The sequence below is a fragment of the Centropristis striata genome, chromosome 3 (genome assembly GCF_030273125.1).
Source record: "Centropristis striata isolate RG_2023a ecotype Rhode Island chromosome 3, C.striata_1.0, whole genome shotgun sequence".
Lineage (NCBI taxonomy): Eukaryota > Metazoa > Chordata > Actinopteri > Perciformes > Serranidae > Centropristis > Centropristis striata.
In genome coordinates this window covers 12,508,180-12,530,192 of record NC_081519.1, presented here as the reverse complement: position 1 = coordinate 12,530,192, position 22,013 = coordinate 12,508,180, and the positions used below count along the sequence as shown (strand labels likewise).

Here is a 22,013-nt window from a genome sequence, read left to right as displayed (position 1 = left end):
TCGCTTTGATGAGCTTTTGTTTGAGCAGACCTAGATTTGACTAAACCCAGGTTGAGCTCCTTCTACTGGCAGGGTGTTGGTGTTTGAAGCTGCAGATAATGCAGCATTTTGCTGTGTTTCTGTCCCAACTCCTGGTTCATAGTCTTCATACACATCTCACTGTATACAAATGTGCTCTTCTCTACATGGTTGTCATGAGGATAAAAAATTAGTGATCCTAAATTAATCAACTCCTATAATCACTTTTGATGTCAGTTTATTGGCTTTTTAATATTTCCTGAACTTTAAAATGCTGTTCTCGGGGCGTCCCGGTGGCTCACACTGGTAGAGTGCCTACCATTAAGGCTTCCTGCGGTGGACCCGGGTTCGAATCCGGGTTGAGGCCCCTTCCTCCCCTCTGTCTCCCCCTTTCTATCTATCACTTTCAATAAAAGCAAAAATGCCAAAAAAATAATCTAATAAAATGCTGTTCTCCGTAGGCTTTCAAATAATGGCCAAGTTTGATGATCACCTCCACTCAAAAATATATTTTTGTTCATGTCTCCTGCATAGCCATGTCTGACCTTGGCTAAACCAACTTGTATCCGTACAAGAGTCCTTTTCACATTTCTCTACTGAAGGTGAAGATGTCTGTTCAGATAAACTCTTAACAGGCTAGATTTGGTTAGTCACAGCATCGAAAGACAATCAAAAGCCATAAAATGAACCTTAAACTTCAGTGAAAACACACTATTACATCGTAGCAGATGTTTTGTTTCACACCCACTAACACTGTCTCAGCTGCTACCAGTTACCAGCTACAAACAACATAAAGATTATTTTGATGCTTATTCTGATTCATAGTCACAGAGTTTGGTGCACAACAGACTCCTCGTCTGAGTCTCCAGGGGTCACCAATGTTTCCTGCAACACAGAAAATAGACCAGATGCCCAGCAGTCAGAACATGGCAACCACAGGCAGTTAGCACTGCTCTTTCACCGGTCAACCTAGTACACAAGCAGCAGTGTTGGGCGGGGCAGAGGTGTAGAGAGAGTAGATGTGTTTACAGCTCCTTCTAAAAGTTTTTTATTTACTTTATATATATTAAAACACATTAATAGCACACTATCTTAACATATTTTAAATGTGTCTGAAGGGGGACTTTAACAAAGAAACAAATACAAACTCTGAGTAGCAGAGTGCTGAGCATTGCATGAGCCTGTTGTACTGATGGAATAAGTGCTGTGGAAATGAACATTATACTGAATTGATCAAGATAAGAGGTAAACATAGAGGGAGTTTTGACTTTGCAGTAACCGAATAACAAGATAAATAAGGAAAAAAAGCCTGCCCCAAATAAAAGCCTTCCACTATTTGAGAAATGTATAATATTTAAGTGTGTCCTCTCAACACATTGTGGGAATAATAACAACAAAGTAAAAAGGAAAAAAACACTTGCACACTATGTCCTCAAAAGAATAACAGAGACACCTGAATAAAACAGCGTTAATAATAATGTTACGTTTATGGCGGCAGTGTTTGTTGCAGGGCTATTGTCCTTGTCCTTATTGTCCTAATACAGTGCACAGGCGGTGAAAGCATCTTTATTCAGACACACTGTGAATGGAACATTCTCCGCTCCGACACCAGGGTTACTCCTTCTATCAGTAGCAATACTAATGTCCTTCTAATGTGTTATTTTTGTCCCTTTTCTATCAAATGCAGGCATGCTAGGAATATTTTCACCTTAGGAATGCTGCTCCTGCACCACATCTCTCAGTTCACCTTTTCCACATATTTTTAGGCAGAGAAGAAAGTTAAAGACACATTGCTGCTTCATCAATGACAATGATTCAATTCTTGGTTTTATATAGAACATGTAAAACCAAAAACACAAGTATCATCAATATCACATCTCATCTATGTATACTAATATTTCCAGTCAGTGCAGACATGAAAATTGTTTATTATGAGGTGTAGAGCCCAGGTTTTAAAGTGGACACATCAGAAAGTAGAAGCTTTTAATAATTTAATGGCCTTACATGCTTTGAATTATTCAACAGCAGCAGAAAATGACCCCCTCATAGCAAATATTTTGAATTATATTCTTTTGGCCTTTTCACTTTTTTGATGCTGTTGTAATTACAAGGATGCCTAATTAACCTGTAATTATGTATCCTTTTTGCTTCTTGCTGTTGCATTGTTTACTAATGGACATAAACCAAGTGCCTCTCATTTTAATGTGTGTTTTTATGAATATGTAAAAGCTTTTTTATTTTAGAGATAAATAGACCTCGCTTTTTCTTTGATGGTAAATACACATGAGGGCAATTATTCATTTGATCTTTGTGGCATCCAAGATACAGTATGTAGCATGTGTCACTGACAGTGAAATGAACCAATCAGGAGGGTGAACAATAAAAACAAACTTAAACTGCACATTATTAAACAGTATTCAACTGGAGGATGGGGTTTGGCTCACATAGATACTTTAGTAGCCTATTGCGCTATCTTTGGGCTTAAACCTGGTTAGAAGTACATCACCATAGCAACATAGACTGCTCATCCATCATGCTCTACAGAAAATCATGTTTTGGATATTGGGTCCAAAGTATTAATCCATCTTCCTCACCAATTATCTTCCTGAGAGGATGACAACACCGCTCCCAGAGGACCAAAATGCAATACATATCCAACAAAGCATTGTTTACAGAGTGTTAGCTTTCCATCAAAATTTATCAGATTAGAAATAAACTGTTATGTACTTTTTGTGGCGTTTGCTGACATCTTCACACTTTGACTATAAAAGATGGCTTCTAATCAAAAGCTTACATGAGATCACAAAGCTAAAATAAAGTAACTGTTGGTCTGAGATGTGTTCATAGAGAGACTGAACCACCGCGTCAACAGTGCCTTAGCTGCAGCATGAGAGCGACTTTGTTTCCAGAAAATCTTTTATCACATCAATGTAACACTCTATTAATCATTTGTTTGCTTCTATAATGCATGACTGGCAGAGTTAAAACTGTTTTTCTAACACATTTACACTATCCGCAGTCAGATTGTCAGATTTGAATCATTTATTTCTGTGATTGTCCACTGGGATACATTGATTTAAACTGGCCGCTGGCACATGTAAACAATATATCTGCATTGACAGAGTGAATGTTGGACAGAGATTGAAGCAATAAAAGATTTGTGAGCCAGAAAAGTTGTCCAGGAGGAAATGTGTATAATGTGCTGGATGAAGTGTTATATGAATTTAAAAGAGCTCCTGGTGCCTGAGATCTTAAAGTGCTGGTTGGAAAATGAAGGACTACATTAAATATATTGTGTTTGTACAGCTTGTAGTTGAATATATGTCACAAACAATTTTTGTTTTATTTATGTTTTAGAAACATACCAATTTTTTCAGGCTTGTAGCATACAGCAGCAGATCTCTTCTGTTTCCTTGTAGCAGGAGCTACAATTAGTCATGTCTTGTGTTGTCTCCTGCAACACAAGACATGACTTTAATTAGCTTCTCTAACACATACAGGTTTCCAGCAGGCTCCAATACAGTAAAAATATCTTTGACATTTACCTATTTGCTCTTACCTGACTCTTCTATAGACACAAGAAAAATGTAAAGGCACTTGGTGTTATTCACACTGGCTTTGGTTTCTTCTAATTTGAGATGACAGCCTATAGGAAACACAGCCTGATGCACTCAGAGCTCATAAAATAAAAATGGAGTAAATGAAAGGTCAGGTATAGACTCCCACTCTAACAAAACTGTACATTGCAACTAACAAAGTGAGAAAAGCAGCAGCCTTATCCACAGTCCTTGTAGTTTTGAAAGAGAAAATTAATCTTCCTTGTATATGATTTATGCTTAAGTTTCTAATTAGAGCTATCATACAACTGCTCTTTTATGATCTGAAGTACATTTCTTGGATCTCTACACCACCTACGCCTTGCTAGTGTACCTAATGGACCCACTTTTATCTCCAGAACTACCTTAATTCTCCATGGAATAGATTCACCAAGGTGCTGGAAACATTCCTCAGAGATTTCCTCCATATCGACACTATAGCATCATAGCATCATGCAGTTGCTGCAGATTTGTCGGCTGCACATCCATGATGCCAATCTCCCGTTCAACCACATCCCAGAGGTGCTCTATTGGATTGAGGTCTGGTGACTGTGGATATTGGAGTACAGTGAACTCATAGTAATGCTCAAGAAACCAGTTTGAGATGATTTGAGCTTTGTGACGTGGCACGTTATCCTGCTGGAAGTATCCATCAGAAGATGAAAGAAAATATCCCCCACACCATTACACCACCAGCACCTTGAACTGTTGATACAAGGCACGATGGATCCAGGCTTTCATGTTGTTAACACCAAATCCTGACCCTGTCATCTGAATGTCACAGCAGGAATCGAGACTCATCAGACCAGGCAACAATTTTCCAATCTTCAATTGGCCAATTTTGGTTAGCCCGGACAAATTATAGCCTCAGTTTCCTGTTCACAGCTGACAGGAGTGGCAACCGGTGTGGTCTACTGCTGCTGTAGTCCATCTGCTTCAAGGTAATATGTATTGTGCGTTCAGAGATGATCATATGCATACCTTGGTTGTAACAAATGGTTATTTTAGTTACTATTGCCTTTCTGGCATCTCCAATCAGTCTGGCCATTCTCCTCTGACTTCTAGCATCAACAAGGCATTTTGGCCCAGAAAACTGCCACTCACTTGATATTTTCTTTTTTTCGGACCATTCTCTGTAAACCCTAGAGATGGTTGTTAGATCAGCAGTTTGTGAAATACTCAGAGCAGCCCGTCTGGCACCAACAACCATGCCACATTAAAAGTCACTTAAATCACCTTTCTTCTACATTCTGATGCTTAGTTTGAACTTCAGCAGGTTGCCATCACCATGTCTACATGCCTAAATGAGTTGCTGCCATGTGATTGGCTGATTGGCTGATATTTGCGATAAGGAGCAGTTGAATAGGTGTACCTAATGAAGCGGCCTGTGAGTGTATATAATGCATACAATTTGTAGTGTTGTATTTACTTGAGGATACACACTTAAACTCTAACAATGGTGCAGAAAGAAACAGGGATTGCTGCATCTAGTTGTGTGCTAATGAAGCCTTTGAGGGCTGTTAGGACGGTTGGTGGATGGAAACAGTCCAAATGTCTCTGAATGTGAATTTGGAGAAGGCCTGAATAAATTAAAGCAAACAAAGCATCCAATTAAATGAAACAATACATTCCTGAGACATTTTGCATAAAAGCATGCTAAACTAAAAACAGCAAGTTTATTTTCCCCCAAAACTTTCTTCTGCTGAAGTTGTCACTATACAATTTTTCTGATGAGGATGAAAAGACTTTTCAGCGGAGGGTGTGCTCCAATTTGCTGTTTTAATTATCTTGCCTTGGTAGTACCATATTCATTTTTCTTTTCAATTTAGATCAAATTGTAATGAAAGCCAATTTTGCCTGGAACCTTGGACTCTGCAGCTGGAAATTTAAAAGTAGCAACGCTTCAATCAGAGAACATCAGCAAGTATCAAGATGAAAAACATGAGATTTCAGGATGTTTTTCTTTTTTATCAGTGATTGTCTTCTCAACTCGCTCTTGAAAGCTATAAAAAGGGGGAGAGAGGGGAAGAAATACAGAAGCAGAGGAAAGATCAAAATAGATTGAGGCCGATAAAAGAACACAGCTGAAGATTTATGACAAGAAAGATTTCAGAAGAAAATGATATAAGGAACCGAAACAAGAATGAAGAAGAGCCAGCGGGCTTTGGCATCTCGAGTGAGGGCTTTCATGTCACTAGTGACTGAGCGAGCAAAAGGAAACAAGTAGGGCAATAGTGTTGGGTACACAGTAGCCTCTGGCAGGCATAATGAAAAGGTCAAGCAAGCATGATAGAGGTGTTACACAGACACTCGAAACACGGGCAGGGGTTGATAGATTAAGTTTGAGAGAAGGACAGAGAGAGATTCATAGAAAATGCAGGAACAGCTCATGAATGAGGCGAGAAGAGGAAAGCGTTCATCCAATGCCTTCCTTTATATGTACATTTTTCAATGAATGAATGGAGTACTGTGTTGTAACTGTAACCTGTTGGTATTTTTGTCACTTCATTCTTTTGAATCCAAATTCCTCAGTCTTTGTCACCCATTTACGACTTAAATGACAATCCTGCCCTCCCAAAAAACAACCCCATGTATCGTTTGTACAGCACCTAATTACAAAGCATTTTTACATTTGTAGTTGCCGGTGCCCTCTAGTGACCATAACATGAATGACGCGAAGGTAGAAGTGATGTTACAGAGTGTTAAAGCAAAGGAGGAAGCGAGGAAATAGAGAATAGGTAAATGTTCTGTTTGGGATGACGGAGAAGTCGTGTCATTTTGTTAGTGTCAGTTTGTGCTTTGTTTTTAACAGGATGGGTGGGATGAAGGGTACTGGGGTGGAGGGTTGGGGATGGGCGGAGGGTGTTTGCTTGTTTCTATGTTTTGTTATTTTTATTATTATTACTTTCTCATTTTTTATGTAAAGCACTTGGTGTTGCATCTCTCTTGTATGAAAAGTGCTATACAAATAAAGTCTGACTGATTGACTGATAGTGTCAAACAAAGTGGACTTTCACCCAGGAGGCCGATGTTTGTGTGAAAACACTGTTATTTGAAGAAATGGAACTTCTGTGCATCACATTTTTCATGAGCAACGTCACTATTTAAGTTCCTGTAGTTGCATCAGCTACATAACTCACTTCCAGCAATTATGTGCATTTATTTTACTTTATTAACTATCTTTTATAACACCTTACCATGCATTTTTTTGCCTTAACCTAAGGGAAGTAGTTTTGTTGCCACGTTAAAGACCTGTTTAAAATGGGGACCGTGACGTTTATGCATGGGGACATGTTGTAAGGGAGCTCAGTGTAAATTGAAATTTAATTTACATTTTGTAAGATTCTCTGTAACCCTTGACTCCAAAGAATATCTTTATTTGATCATTCATCCATTCATTCAAGTAGGGCTTTAACTTGAAGTACAAATAATTTGAAAGTCGATTGCAAACCCTGTCATGCAAGAAGAAATTTAAGCTCAATCGAACATCTTGTGTTTTAGGCAACTCTGGCAGTCATGTTTGTTTCCTTCTGTATCGCCCAGAAAAGAACACATTCAAGCACACACTTCAAGACATCTGGACATCTTACTGTCAGGAGCAAAACTAATTGTGTTAAATGTTAAGTGTTTTCACAGATAAAAGAATTCTATACACCTCTGAACCCACGAGTCTTTGAGAGCATTACTTTGATCTATCTATGGGCACAAAACAAAAACTAGATAATAAGAGTTGTTCTTTTTTCTGACACTAATGGTCTCTACATTAAAGATCAGAACCTTTAAAGTTGAAGAAAATCTTGAGGTAAAGTTGTGATTCCCATAACAATGCATACATTAAGTACCTCTGTGCTGTCGGCAGTATTTCAGACAATGTATAGTAAGTTAACACAGTAGCATAGATTCATGTACATTTGAAACATGACTGAAATAACTATTTTCATGAGGCACATATTAGCATTTAGAGAAAGACCCTGCTTCAGAGATTAGGAGACAGAGACTGGATGCTGGAGTGAGACAGATGGGCAGAGTAGCACGAAGCTTGAAAGAGACCCTTGACAACGACCTTTTTGGTCTCTCTCCTGGCATTACACAAACCTATAATTTCCTGTCTCCAACCTTTGCTTCAATCAATGCTGCAGGCACTAATCAAGCTTCAGGTTCAGTGGAATCATTTAAAATCTGGTCTATGATAGGGTACCTACCCAAATTAGGAGTCTTGGCATTACGTCTCATAATTACCAGTTACTAATAAATACATACAGTCAGTGTTGGAATTAATGGGACTAATTATAATTGAGGGTAACTGGCTCAACTCTTAAATCCACAGGATGGAAAATAGTCACAGCTTAAATCCTGCATGTTTGCTACCCTGAATCTACTTTTACTCTAATATGAAAAGTGTGAGGTTAAACTCTGAATGCTATCACAAAGAAGAAGAAGTCGTGGTGGGCGTTATAAGGGCAGGGAAACAAATGAGCATTCAGTAAACACGCAGACATGCTGGTAATCAGGCAGCTATTGTAGGAGACACCAAACCCGACAATTTTCTGTGCTGATATGTTGGCTATCCAACTGATTTTCTACTCAGTGAATGTATAAATGAGCATGTGTGCTGTGATCATTGTGAATGGAAAGGCAATTTACAGCCATGGTTTCATGTAAAAGCACTCTTTATCTCTGAGACATATAGAACTTGATCTATGTTATTATCTCCAGCCACATGGGAAAACCACCTTTAGGTAGCATGTATTGATTAAAACTAGAAGCAAATGGGTACATTGATTTGACTGGCTTTAGAAAGTGCAACAGTGTAGGGTAGTCCTCATAGTATTGTATTTTACTTTTTCCTTTACTGGACAACATGAAAGGTTGCTGTACTTAAACACAGGATGGTTCTGACAGCCACATCGCACACACAGGTGCTTTGATTTATTTTGATGGATGAAATCTGTTCCCAGGAGCGTGGGTGTTCACAGACGGTGCCTGATTGACATCTTCCTGACTCATCTGTTTTTTAAAAAAACAAAACATTATTCTTTATTTTTTTTACAACTGTTATTGTGGGACAACCGAAATATCCCTTAAACCTAGAGTTGTCACATCATAAAATGATTTGGATGACAACAGTGAATTTTACCGGTTTATGAAGACAGAGAAATTATCTGTATTATTCTGAGTCTCTCTCTTTGCTTCTGTTTTTAAGTATGAAAAAGCATGGCAACCTGATGACAAACATTCTGACATTAAGGCTGAACAGTACACTGAGATGTGCTTCTGAAAAAGAAATATTTTTTGAAGAAAGAATAAGGCAACGCAGAAACTGAATCTTGATTCATATGTTTTCCATTGCTTAGTTCGTAATTTGCACACCCTTCATTGTATCAAACCAGCCCCATTAGATAGATTAGATAGAACGTTTGTGATTGGCCTGCCTGAGGCAAGGTTGGCTGAAAATGAAACATTTCTAAATGAAGGTGTCGCCAATGCAGGAGTGCTTTAGACCTGCATTCTTTATAATAGCCAGCAAGGGGTGACTCCACTGGTAGCAAAAAAAATTTAAATTGCCTTGAAGTGAGAAAATGACACTGCTTCTAACTTGACCTCAGTAAACATTTTCCTGACAAGTTTATCGTCACAATCGCTGGTTTCAAATCTTCTTCAATACAACATGATATTTATTTTATAAATGATGGTCCCTTTTAGAGTAAAAGAGACAATTAAGCAGGTTATGTTTAAGGGTGTGCCTGCCTTTTGATTGATAAGTTGCTTCCACAGTGACCTGTCAATCAAGATCGAGGTGTAGCAATCTGCATCTATGATGGCACTGTGTACATTTAAAGATTGATGAAGTAGTTTTGTTTTTCTCAAACCATAGAAGCTAACTTAATTAGCAGCGACTTCACACAGGCACAGTCATGTTTAAAGTATAGATGGACATACATAGTGGGTTCTCAGTCAGACCCACTTTATTGTACAAATATGGTCACTTCTGACTCCAAAAACCCAAGATGGTAACGACCGAAATGCCAAACCTAAGGCTTCAAAAAACAGCCTTTAGAAAAAACACAGGTAACATTGCTAGTTGAAGTGTCCTTGAAGTGCTTAACTACCTTGTTTTTGGAATCACTTAACTTTAGAAGCCCCCCCAAAAAACACAAATCATATAACAACTTGAACAAATGATCAGAAGCTGGCGGCAGAACAGCACTATTAAAGATTAATATTGAGGGTGTGAAGGGCCATCGTTTGTCTTCTTCTGGTGTTTAATTTAAAGTAACACTGCCACCTACTACTGTGTTTTTGGCTCCTGGAGCTATTTGCAAAAGTAGCTTTGATGCCAAGTGTGGTGGTTAAAAAAATTATCTGAAAGGCCAAGGGATGAGGGCTCGATAGTCAAACAACAGAGTAAAGGTTTGTTTGAATCTACAATGGAGAAGTAGCAGAAGATTGGGAAAAAAAGAAAAGAAATGTGATGCAGCAAAAATGTCCCAACAGTGTAACCGAAATCTGTTGTGTTTTGTTTACAAAGACAATAGTTTAAACTAGATTCCTTAGAAACACTTAGTATTACAACATTACATTAAAAGTACATGGATGTATGGAAGGTCTGAAGAATTAATGGAAATTTATTTATTTAAAAAATTTACAAATAATAAGTGTATTGAATGCAAAAGTAAACAGGTAACAAAGAAAAAGTGCAATTTCACCAAAAAGTGGTTTAAAATTGAGCAATTCTGACCTCCATGATAGCAACATGTCACCATGAAAAAGAGTTTTTTTTCATTCAGTAACAATTGCTTCTTTTCTTTTTCTCTATTTTCCAGAAACCTGCTGGATAAAGACACATTCTCTAAGTCAGATCCATGTGAGTAAACTTTGTGTTTGATTGTTTGTCTGTGCTCTTCTGTCATCCCTGTGCAGCCTTTTTTTTTAACAGCTTTCTGTCTGGCTCCAATTTTTCTCTGGTTTTTGTGGATGTGTTGCCCTGTGATTTGGGAAATCTTTGGTTTGCTTAGAGAGCCATGGCTATTTGTTCACTGTACTGGAGCTAAAACCCTCACATTGATTTCCCATTTGGAATTGTCCTGTATTTTTCTGATGGTTGTTCCCCCTTTTCTCTCTTTCCATATCATTTTATTTTTCTTTCACAATATTTCATCTATTCTGTCTCTATCTGTTACTTTTCACAGTGTGCGTTCTCTATACGCAAGGTGTTGAAACCAAACAGTGGAGAGAGGTGAGTGTACACACACGCACGCACGCACGCACGCACGCACGCACGCACGCACGCACGCACGCAAGAGACACAAGACTTATGTCCAATTAAGTCCTTGCTGTTGTCACCGTGTGTTTGCTGTAACTGTGTGTGTTTGTGTGTCGGGTGAGGGTCTAGTTAAGACATTTCACTTCCTCTATTCTTCTTTTCACTGTGAGCGTGCACTAGTTGGCTTTTACACTTCATTAAAGCAGTTCTGCTATCAATTGTCTGAAAATGCCAGGGAAATATTCTCTAATTGGACGCTTCAGCCAACAAAGAAAAAAAGCCCACAATGTGATGATCAATATGTTGACACTTTGGGGACTAAACAACACACTGAGAGGCTTTTAAGCCGCCTCTTACTGTGTCTTTATGCAGTCTATGCTGCATTTACTATCCACTCTCTCTACTTATTGTCTGTATGTTTGTCCATTCATCATTTTGTTTTGCAGGTAAAATAAAGCCTAAAACACATTTAATGATGGCCAAATAGTAAATGAACCGAAATGTAATTGAAGCACGAATGAAGTCATTGTTGAAGTTGAAACCTGTTTCTTTACATTACTGCGCTGTCAAGCAGTGAGGGGTAACTCAAGTGATGTTAGAGCTACTGCAGAAAACCTTCCATTTACTTCAAATGTGGCACATTTCATTGTAAGGCTGGTGATATTGTACATTATTATAAATGTCCATGAATAGAATGAAAAAAGACCAAAACCCACAATTAATTGACCCCTAGAGCTACATTGTTGTCTGAAAATTATTAAAACCCAACATGCCACTATACCTAAACAACAGAATAGGATGTTTGCCAGTGATTCTAAAAAAAATGTTTGGAACAGTTATATTTTATGTTGTGAAACGGTTGCAGTTTCAAACTTGTCGGGGCTCAACAGCAACACTTTCCAGGTTGTTATTTGCAACCATTTTGAGAAATTGGCAACCAATTATTGGCTTTTTCTTACATTACAATAAGGACAGCAAACAGCAAATCACGCACACAAAATGAATAGATATCTTATTATAAAATATTGCTGTTACAGTAAGAACTGTAACCAGACAATGCTGCACCTTTATTGGTGCGTTAACCGGCATGTGCAGATGAACCTGTTATAGAGCCAATGGCAAGACAATTTTGAGCGACCAAGATGTTACAATTATCTTTGATGAACTGAACACACACTGTGAAAGGGTCAAAATTTGAATACAAAAATACACAGTGAACTGTGGTAGTTTCTTGTCAGTCACAAGGTAGCCCCGCCCTAAAGCATACCCAGTTTTATTGTCTATTTTACTCTAAATGGGGCCATAATTTACAAAATCATCATACTGTATTAAAGAAGACTTGAAACTAGCAATTGAGACCACAATGCTTACTGAGGTAATCAATCAGGTGAGAAGTAGGGTCATTTTCTTATTAACTTGCATAAAAACTAAGACTTAATTTTGCAACTACTGGAGTCGCCCCCTGCTGGCCATTAGAAAGAATGCAGGTTTAAGGTACTTGCGCATTGGCTTCACTTTTCAGGATGCTAGCTTTCAACATAGTTGAGAATGTAGTTTTTTTGTATGGAAATATCTTATTTGAGGCGACAGGGTTGTCAGTGCCTCAAAATCATGCATGGTGTTGAATGCTGTCAGCATGCAGACATGTGGCTCCATTTTAAACAGACTTGTTGGTTGTCAATTAGAATAGGCTTGGCACAAAAACATATCAACATCTGGTAAGAGCAAAGCATGGAGAAAGACTATGATAAATAACCCAGACAATGATATTTGCCTATTTTTTAAGTTAATTTATGTGTGTGTGTTACAGTGAAAATATACTTCTGTGCAAGCCTATAAAAACATTCCCATGACAGAGTAGTCATCTTTGATGCCAGCCCCCATATTTGACATCCTAACTCACCCTACAGTGCAAACTGTCAATGCATCGAAGTGGCCATGCATTATTTTTACAGAGCTAATCCACTGTGGAGATATAATGAGCCACAATTTACTGGAATTGAATGAATTTATACATTCAGATGACCCTCACCTCCTGCTTATGTGTTTACGCGGTCAAAGCAGATGGCTGTGTGGGCTTTAAATATAGCAGAGGGACTGTGTTGTGTGTGTGTGTGTGTGTGTGTGTGTGTGTGTGTGAAAATGCATATGCATATGTGTATATATCAAAGCATGGGCGTATGCATATGTAAAGGTCCTTCCATCATAAAACTCTCTTTCGCACTTCTCACAAAAGACACTTTGTCTTCTTGTTGACAACTCGTGGTTGTAGGACAGGCCGTTAATCCCATCATGTACACAAACCATAATTAGCATAACAAGTATTTCACTTTAGTTTATTTTCAGGCTAAGTTAGGCTTCATTCTGTCAAGTTCGCTGACTTTAACTAGAAACGTTTAAAGCAGTCACTTCCTTGCGGAGATAAACCATCACATTCATAATCATATCGTTCTAAGGTGGTGGATGTTGATGCAGCTCCAGGTAACACTGTGTGAGACCAAACAGGTGACTCACTGGGGACTTCTAAATAACGTTTTGTGACAGGACCCTGTAGCATATCCGACAGGCTTGGGTCACAGTTGATGATGATTTCCACTTCCTCTGGTATTTGTCGTGTGTCATGTTAATGCTTTGGTGCTCTCAACAAAGCTTCTTGATCTGATGAAGAATGTCTCCGTCATTTTAGCTGCAACTATGCGAGATCACAGAACTAACTCATCTGTGTGCTTTCAACTTCCTGGTTGCAGATGTTCATTCTCCTCTGCGGGGGAGTGTTGGGAAAATACATTTGGGGTGATTACACGCCTGGGCTGATCGGAGGGGATTTTCCTCGTCCAAAGGCTGTTTTCTGTCAGAGTTCAGTACATCCAGAAAAGTGTTAAAGATGTTATGTAACTCAGTAGGAACGTAGAAAACTGGTCTGAATCTCATATTCTGCTTGTTTAACACAATGATTGTTCTACATGACACTAACTTTATCTGTTGTTGTGTATAATACTTCATTCAATTTATATGATATCAGGAAATAAAGTATCTAGACAGAGCGTAAAAACACTTTAAGGTCCTATAATAGGAGATGTTTGCCAGGCGTCAGATCAACTGCTCTCTTGCTAAGTATTATTGACTAATACAACCTCAGTGGAGTACTGAGAACATTGTAAGAAATACACTCTGACAACCAGAGAGACCTTTCCTCACACAAGTTATGTTTGAGGACAGCTTTGATTATCTACCCGGTGTCAATTAAACACACCATGCCAAGAAACAATCTTAAAAAAGAAGCACACTAAATGACCATTCCTCTCCTCATTATATCCATCTCTAAAGGTTCAGCGCCTCATTTTTTTTCTTTATTAAAAGGAGAAAAACTAATAAAACTGGGAGTGGAATTAAACACATGCCTGTAATCTTCGTAGTCAATAATTAATTATTATTATTATTAGCAAGATTTAAAAAAACACATTTTTCCCTTTCAGTCGACCTCCAGTGGTTTAACTTCTCACCTCACTGCAACAATGTGCAGGTGTACTTCAGTACCCATTTATGACCCTTTTGAGAGAGTAACTTTTTAGTGTATCTATAAATCATATTAAGCTTTTTTTTTTTTTTTTTTTTACTGTTTACTTATTATATCCTATTTTTTTATTGCACTCCTTTTTACTGTAACACTGCAAACGTCCCCAATGTGGGGCTAATAAAGGATTAATGTATCTTAGCCACAGAAAACCAGGTAAAACATACTTAATTTCCAAGGTTGGAATTTAAATTTATAAAAGGAATATAGTGCCGGTCAAGAAAGTGAAACCAAATGGTTGTCATATTAAGAATGGTTGCTCACCCTCTCGTCTTTCATATTCATCGTCCTGAATCCCAATTACTATTGTGAGAAAATGATGTGATAAAGGAGATAAGAAAGGAAGCACTGAAGCACCTTTCCTTAGCATTTATGAATTTGACCAGCTCTTATCATGACTGAAACCTAGAGCCTCCCGGGTCATTTCACTCAGTTAGGAACCTTCTTAAGCAAAAAGGACAATTTAACATTTTGTGTACTGAAGCCTTTGTAGCACCCTGGTAACATCAGTGCAGGACCGTCGCCAGGAAAGAAAACCCACAATACTTACACAACATAGTGAAACAGGGATTTTCCGTTCTCATGTGTACAGAAGGCTTCTTAAGAGACGGAGTGAGAAACAAGGTAGATGCTGCCAACAGTTTTATGAAGATGTGGCATGGCTGACCTTTTCTGTCTTTTTCCCACTGTCTAATTTGTTTCTGACATCACATGCTACCGAATACTGTTAGTGCTTTATGTGTGTGTGTAGCTGCACCATTGTATATGTGTGTCTATTTGCTTTGTCATCTATGGTTACGTTCACACTGCAGGTTTTAATGCTCAATTCCGATTATTTGCTCAGATCCATTTTTTTTGTTTGGCCTCTATCAGACTCAGTTTGAATTGCTCACAGTCCTGAACTGACCTGCATGGGCAGAAGAACAATAACAAAGACATCACATGCAGCACACTGTATACAGAAGTAAACATGAAGGCTAATGAAGTCATGATCTTTGTTGGATGGAGTCTTCTTTAAACTTGACTTTGAGGCTCTTAGCTTTCTTCTCACACTGTAGCCAAGTTCTTCTTTGCCCCCGCTCAGTCATTTCTTGGGGTATGCTTTCAAACAAAGACCAGTTACGTTTCAACCCTTTAAGTTAAGCTTGCACAGAAGTGTGACAACGTCCTTTTGAAGTCTAAGCTTGAGTGATGTAAATGTTGCATGAACTGCGATATGACTGTTCCGACTAGCGTTGCAATTGAAAACTTTAAACCTATATCTGCTTTAGGACTACATATGAAAGTGGCACAGGGCTGATTTGAAAAAATCGGATTCCATGTAATTTGTGCTGTTCACACAGATCTGACTCACATATGAGCAAAAAAGATTTGGGCCACTTTTGCATGCAGACTCAACGTAGCCTTAGTGTACCTGTGTCCCATTCTCACAGCTCTCGCTCAAAGCTCTAACACACTTTGGGAAGTACTTTCCCATGATTCCAAGTTTCATAGGAAAAACGTGTGAAAAATAAATTAATTCAGCTGGTTGTTTGGCTTCGTGTCCTCCCTCAACAACTGAAGTACCTTTAACTCTCTATCATTCCTGGGGGGCTGTTCAATATTCTATGAGCTTTTCTCTCTCTGTCTTGGGGAATCTTAAACACACCACAGTTCTTTTCACTGAGGACCAAACTAGAAAAAAAGCTCAATACACTACACACAGGTAGTCGACACTAATTTACTTTCATTGCTCCCTCTCTGTGAGAACTCCACCAAGCCCATTCTGCTCAATGTGCTGCAGGAGAATAAAAATCCATGTTGGCCAAAGGACAATCCTCAGAGGGGATTCATGTGTGCTTCAGGGAGGAAGATAATGAAATCTTTGTCAGGTTTTGACCAAAAAACCCTGCAAAAATAATGAAGGATTACACTCATGTCCAGTTGTCGCCTTTATTTTACACCTCTCACCCACAGTGTGTGTGAGAGTGAGTGATTTTTCCTGCGACTGTGTTTTAGTGACATGCTCACATTTCAATATCAGACACTGCAGGTCTCCTTAGTCGCTGTTGCTAGCCTGAAGAGTTCAATTTGCCATATGTAGACCGTATGTGTGAGCTGCTCTACATGTGTGTGTGTGTACATGTCGAGTATGCGGGTCAGGGACTTCATGCCAGATTCTCATTAGCCAGGCGCAGCAGCACAGCGGTATCTAATGAACTCTGCAGCACGGTATTGTCTCTTCCACTCAGCAGGGAAATCACATTATGGAGCTGAGCTTCGCCATCACCCGCCTCTTTACTAACATGCGCTCACAGCCTCATCAACACCTTGGGGTCTCTTAGAAAGCATGGGTGGCTCACGGATTCAACATCAGTGTCCTTTTCTCTACTCTCTCCCTCGCTGCTGTTAAATTTAGATGTACAGTCAGTGAGTTCACACGGAGAAAAATACAACCTCGAAAAACAGAGTTCAAAGAGGTGTCCAACATTGTGTAACAATATAGAAGTGCATTGTTTTATCACAGCACTGTTGGCCTAATTGCCCACATTGTATTGTATTTGTTGTTTTTACTGTATTGATTGAGAAGACGAGGTTAACTCATACATCCACCTACAGTACCTGCTTCCACATTATGGAAAAACATTGACTCCTACTTGCAGATGGCTTCCTCGACATTGATTGAAATTGTAGAGTTTGGAAGCTTTCCAATAAAACAGGGCATGCTTTCCAATACAGATTGTGTATTTCAGTTGTATGAGAGCAGATTATATATCTTTATTGCACACTGCAGGCAAAAGACATAAAACAGCAATCCTCTGATTCCAGTTAGTGCTTGAATTAAATTACCACTCAAACAGTTGTGGCAAAATGAATGAAAGATTAAGATGAAGATTCATTTATTAAGATACATTTAATTAAGATAATTAAATCAAGCATTTACAAGGAACTTTAATTTTGTGTTGACTTTGGGGGGCCCTGTGGACAAAAGCAACTGTTTCCATGAGAACTAGAGTGATATTAGAGAAGTGTCATTTTACTGCAGCAGCGTCTGACAGTCTGCCCCTTTCAGTCCTGGTTCCGGTTCTCCCATGCTTCACTTCCCTCACAGCAGGACCTGCAAAACAGCGTGGGCCTCCAGCAGCGTGAAGAGAGTGTTGGCTTCTTGGAAGCTGATGCCTCATACCAGAGTTCAGACTACAGCTTGAATGTGGCAGCAAAGCCAGATCTGAGTCTGTGCATGGTGGGCTCCGCCAGAGTCTGAGAAAGGAGGTTCTGGAGAAAAGGCATGATTTAGCCTGATTTAATTGGAATTGTGATAGACATTTAACTAACTAGATAGAAGTGTTCAATATTCTGTCTGATGGTCTAGTTTGCTTATGTAGATCATATTGAGGCATCATTATTAAATTGAGACGGTTTCATAACCAGTTAAAAAGCATTGTAGTATGTATAATAAAGAAAATGTTACTAGAGAACAGTAGAGAAACAGTAATAATTAGGAGACACTGGAATCAGGGTTTATTATCTTTTTCTTCAAATTAAACTGTTAAAGAAGTTCACTCAACACATGCAGTGCTGTAGTTACATAACCAAGAAATTATGTTTTTGTGAGCAATCAAAGATGGATTACCAGCATGGCAAAAAGGGCAAAAACCTTTAAAAGGCCCAGGTTCACCGCATCTGGTTAGTAATATAAAGAGCGACAAAGTCCGCACATATAGGAGGTTGGGATGGATGTGCCAAAAAAACACAGAACTGTGACCCAGGACTCTGCAGTGTTGGTGTCCTGTGTTAAACAAAACTTCAGCACTTTTAAAAGTCATAGAGCATTACTTCTGTACATAACAATATTAGTACGTAGCAACATCATGTAACATAACTAAGTCACGTAAGTTATTTAAACCGAAATCATGGTGTTTTCCTAACCATAACCAAGTAGTTCTGTTCATTTCACAGTATTTGATGGTCATATATGATGTTTTCGGAGTCACTGGCAAACATCTTATTATATCATTATATATGAGGACGTATTGGCCTAAAAACAAGTTTTTGCTCTGCTGCCTTCTAACAATTTAATCCGGCACAAAATTTTGAGTAGTTACCAAGAATCAAGTAAGAATTTAGGAAGCACATTGATGCCTTAAGTTAATGTCCGTCTATGATACCAGAAACTGCCATGCTATAGGTCACAAATGTTGACTTTCTTCTTTTGTTCACCATCTGTTACCATTTGAAATCTTCACAGAGATTATGTAATAATGTAATTCCAGGAGGCTTTAAATGATTTATGTATGTACAGTATCTCATATTTGAAACCCATCATCAGCTTTTTGTACAGTGGCCCATATGCATGTGGCGTTGCTGGTTCTTTGCCAGCCTTCTTTCTGGCATATTTCCCTGGGACTGTGAATCCCACTAATTAGCAGGCCTTAAACACTGCCTTTCTCCCACTCTCCCATCCCACTCTTTTCCCACTCCTACTCTCCCCTCCTCCTTTTCTGCACAAGCGATCCACTCCACTTATGTCCCCCTTTTTTCCATATATCATCAGCCGTTTTTCTTACCCCCCTGTCTCTCTCTCTCTCTCTACATTTTCCTCATCTCTTCCTTTATCTGTTACTCTCTGTGGGGATGACTGAGTTATCCAGCTGTAATTAATGTGGGAGAGGAGTGAGGATCAAGGAACCAGGAATCACACCCCTGGTTTCCTGTGCTCAGCAGCAGCGTGTGAAAGCACCTCCATTAATCAGGCCTCTGTAAATTTATGTGCATGCATGTGTGATAAGCGAGAGTCTGGGAGAGAGAAGAAAAGAGCAAAGTAAGATAAAGTGCAAGGCAACAACAGCATTAACTGTATTTGTTTATTTGTTTTGTAGTCTTGCTTTTCGTTTCATCGTTTTTCTCTCCTGACCTCCATCTGTGTTTCTCCTTCCACAGTTTGGCAGAACGGAGGTGATAGACAACACACTAAACCCAGACTTTGTTCGAAAGTACATCTTGGACTACTTTTTTGAGGAGAAGCAGAACCTTCGCTTCGACTTGTGAGTGATTTCCTTTGAAGTCGTGTCAGCATTGTATTTTCTCTCCTGCCCTCTGTCCTCCTTCACTGTGATGTATTTTTCTCTCCCTGATCTCTGTGCTGATTAAGAGCCCTGCCAGAAATTGGCCATTGTTAAACCCTGCTCCTGAACAGCCATTGCCCAATCGTAGATTAGCAATCCTAACTAGGCACAGCAGACCGTCAAGGTTCAGTTTTCTCCACATGCCATAACGCTATGGGGTATGGGGTATGGGGCTCTAGTAGAAGCATTTTATCAAGAGTTGGCAGGGTGTTTATCTTTAACAAAGACAAAAGTGCAATAAGGAACAGATTAACTGTTTATCTGCACACTTAGCATTAGCATGCCTGGCTAACTAGCTTACTACCTAAAGTAGTAAGTAATAAGCTACAGACGTTATTTCTCAAAGCAAGGTGCATGTTATTAGCAATTTTTTATTTTGTGGGGTGATACTTTATTTGTGATGCTTTATTAGAGCAAAAATAGCGACTGGGTCCTGTTCTTTATTTGGTTTAGGGTTGTTTTCATTCCAGCATCTCGTAGAAAAGTTTTTGTTAAGAGAGAGTTACATTTACAAAACTCTGCTGTTTTTTTTTGTTTTTTTACGTCATTAAATCCTTTTCTTTTTTTAAATGGTGTTTGTCCAAGTATGCTATATTTTCAATGATAAACATCTACCATATCTAAATAAGGGTTATGCTGAATGAAAAACAAATCAACAATCTCTCATTTATAATAGAGTACTATAATCAGGGTTTCCGCTAGAAACGTTGTTAGGACTGGCAACTATTTTATTTTTTAACTTGGAGGTGTGGCTTGTTACTAAAGGGGAACAGCTTACAGGGAAATTCACCTTAGGGACTAACCTCCTTCACTTTAATCAGCCAACATATTTTCATGAAGATGAGTTTGCAGCGCAATTTCAATTTAAAACCATGGAAAGTAAAACATGATGAGCAATGCCTTCAACTGCTTTCAACACATTGCTGACACATGATGGCCGCTATTTTAAACATCTAAATTGGCTGTTGTATACCTAGGTCGCAATCACTGTTTCAAACACATGCTAATGCTTTAGATTTAGGCAAAGGTTTGGGTGAAAGAACAAAGTAAGGCTAAAACGAAACACTATTTCCAGACAATGGCCATTGGTCTCCTGGGATTAAGTCAATCCTCCACCACTCTTGCCCACCTGACATCTGACCTACATGGCTTTTTACATTCATTTTTCCCCAAACTCCTCATATTTCAGCATTAGTGTTAGCAGAAGCTCATGCTAGCTATCTACAGCTGATATAATGCTAATGAGTTATCATTTTAACCAACACATTCCAGAATCATTGGCCTGACATGAGAAGCCTACTTTTCTTAACTTCTCTGTAAAATCTGAAAAACATGCCAAAGTCATTATGTGCTGTGCAGGAACTGAAAGCTTTACAGACTTGACTGTAACTGACCCCATGATTAATTTTGTAGCTTAAATTTGATTTTAATATTCATTAGAACCATTCAGTTTTAATAAAGTCACTTTATCTGCCTTCCATTCATGACTTCTTTGTACAATTTAATCTACTTCTGATGCTGGCCAGCTAGAAGTGTTAACCAGTTTTAACCAGATAAACACACAAAGGAACCTTCCTCAACGCTTGCTGTGGTTAAGCTATTTCATGGACACAAATAATCTCCATTCGAAATCACATAAATAAAAACCTTTCCTCAAGGCTCCTTCAACAGAATGACCCCTAGCACAACCTTTATATCATCTACATCTATGCCACACAATAGAGAAATAGATGCAATTTGTCAACTCTGAAGTATATCACTTGATCTTATATTCTAATGAGCAGTGAGAGGAACCCATAAACATTGTAGTGTCTGCAGCCTGAATAATCTTTAGGCAAACAGGATCTATTGTTTAAGCTTGGTACATCACATGGGCTCCATTTCCTTCACTTTCATGGCTTTATATTGATATGCAAATCAGACCAGGTCGAGCACTTATTATGAAAGAAGCGGAAAAAATCGTATTGAACTCTCCTCCAATTACTCTGCCCCACATATATAGGAAGATCTGAAAGGATTCTAAGATCCTCTTTTTCATCTTGGCTCATTGTGAGTTTTAGTGTGTGATGTGTAATGTGATGACCTCTGTCTTTTGTCTTTCCTCCTTTACATAGTGTGGTTTTCAATTTAGCAAATTAAAATGTATCATTTTTTCTTTTGTCCTGATGTTCCTTTTTACTTTATTCCATTTCATTTCGATTCATACCCTAGACGTCTGAGTCAAACCATGTCCTTAAACCTACAAACAAACAAACAAACAAAAAGTCTGAAAAGCCAAAATGAGATAAGTGTGGTGAAAGTATTACTTTTCTGCTCCAAGTGATGACAGATCACCAGGGTTGGTTTAAAAATCTTGCATATCAATCAAAATGTCCCTGCTTTAGAGTCTCTTCTGCAGGTTTTTATATTTTATTATATATATAGATATATATATATATATATATTATAATGGATTT

The 22,013-nt window shown here is 38.6% G+C and overlaps 1 protein-coding gene across 1 annotated transcript in view; it reads left to right on the top strand.

Annotated features, from left to right (window-relative positions):
* The window catches only part of cpne5b (copine Vb), a 134,555-nt gene that overhangs the window by 18,940 nt on the left and 93,602 nt on the right, over nucleotides 1-22,013 (top strand). Inside the window, exons 2-4 of the mRNA XM_059328535.1 lie at nucleotides 10,439-10,479; nucleotides 10,805-10,851; nucleotides 19,373-19,476. Of these exons, the coding sequence (XP_059184518.1) occupies nucleotides 10,439-10,479; nucleotides 10,805-10,851; nucleotides 19,373-19,476 (192 nt within the window). The remainder of the gene's footprint in view (nucleotides 1-10,438; nucleotides 10,480-10,804; nucleotides 10,852-19,372; nucleotides 19,477-22,013) is intronic.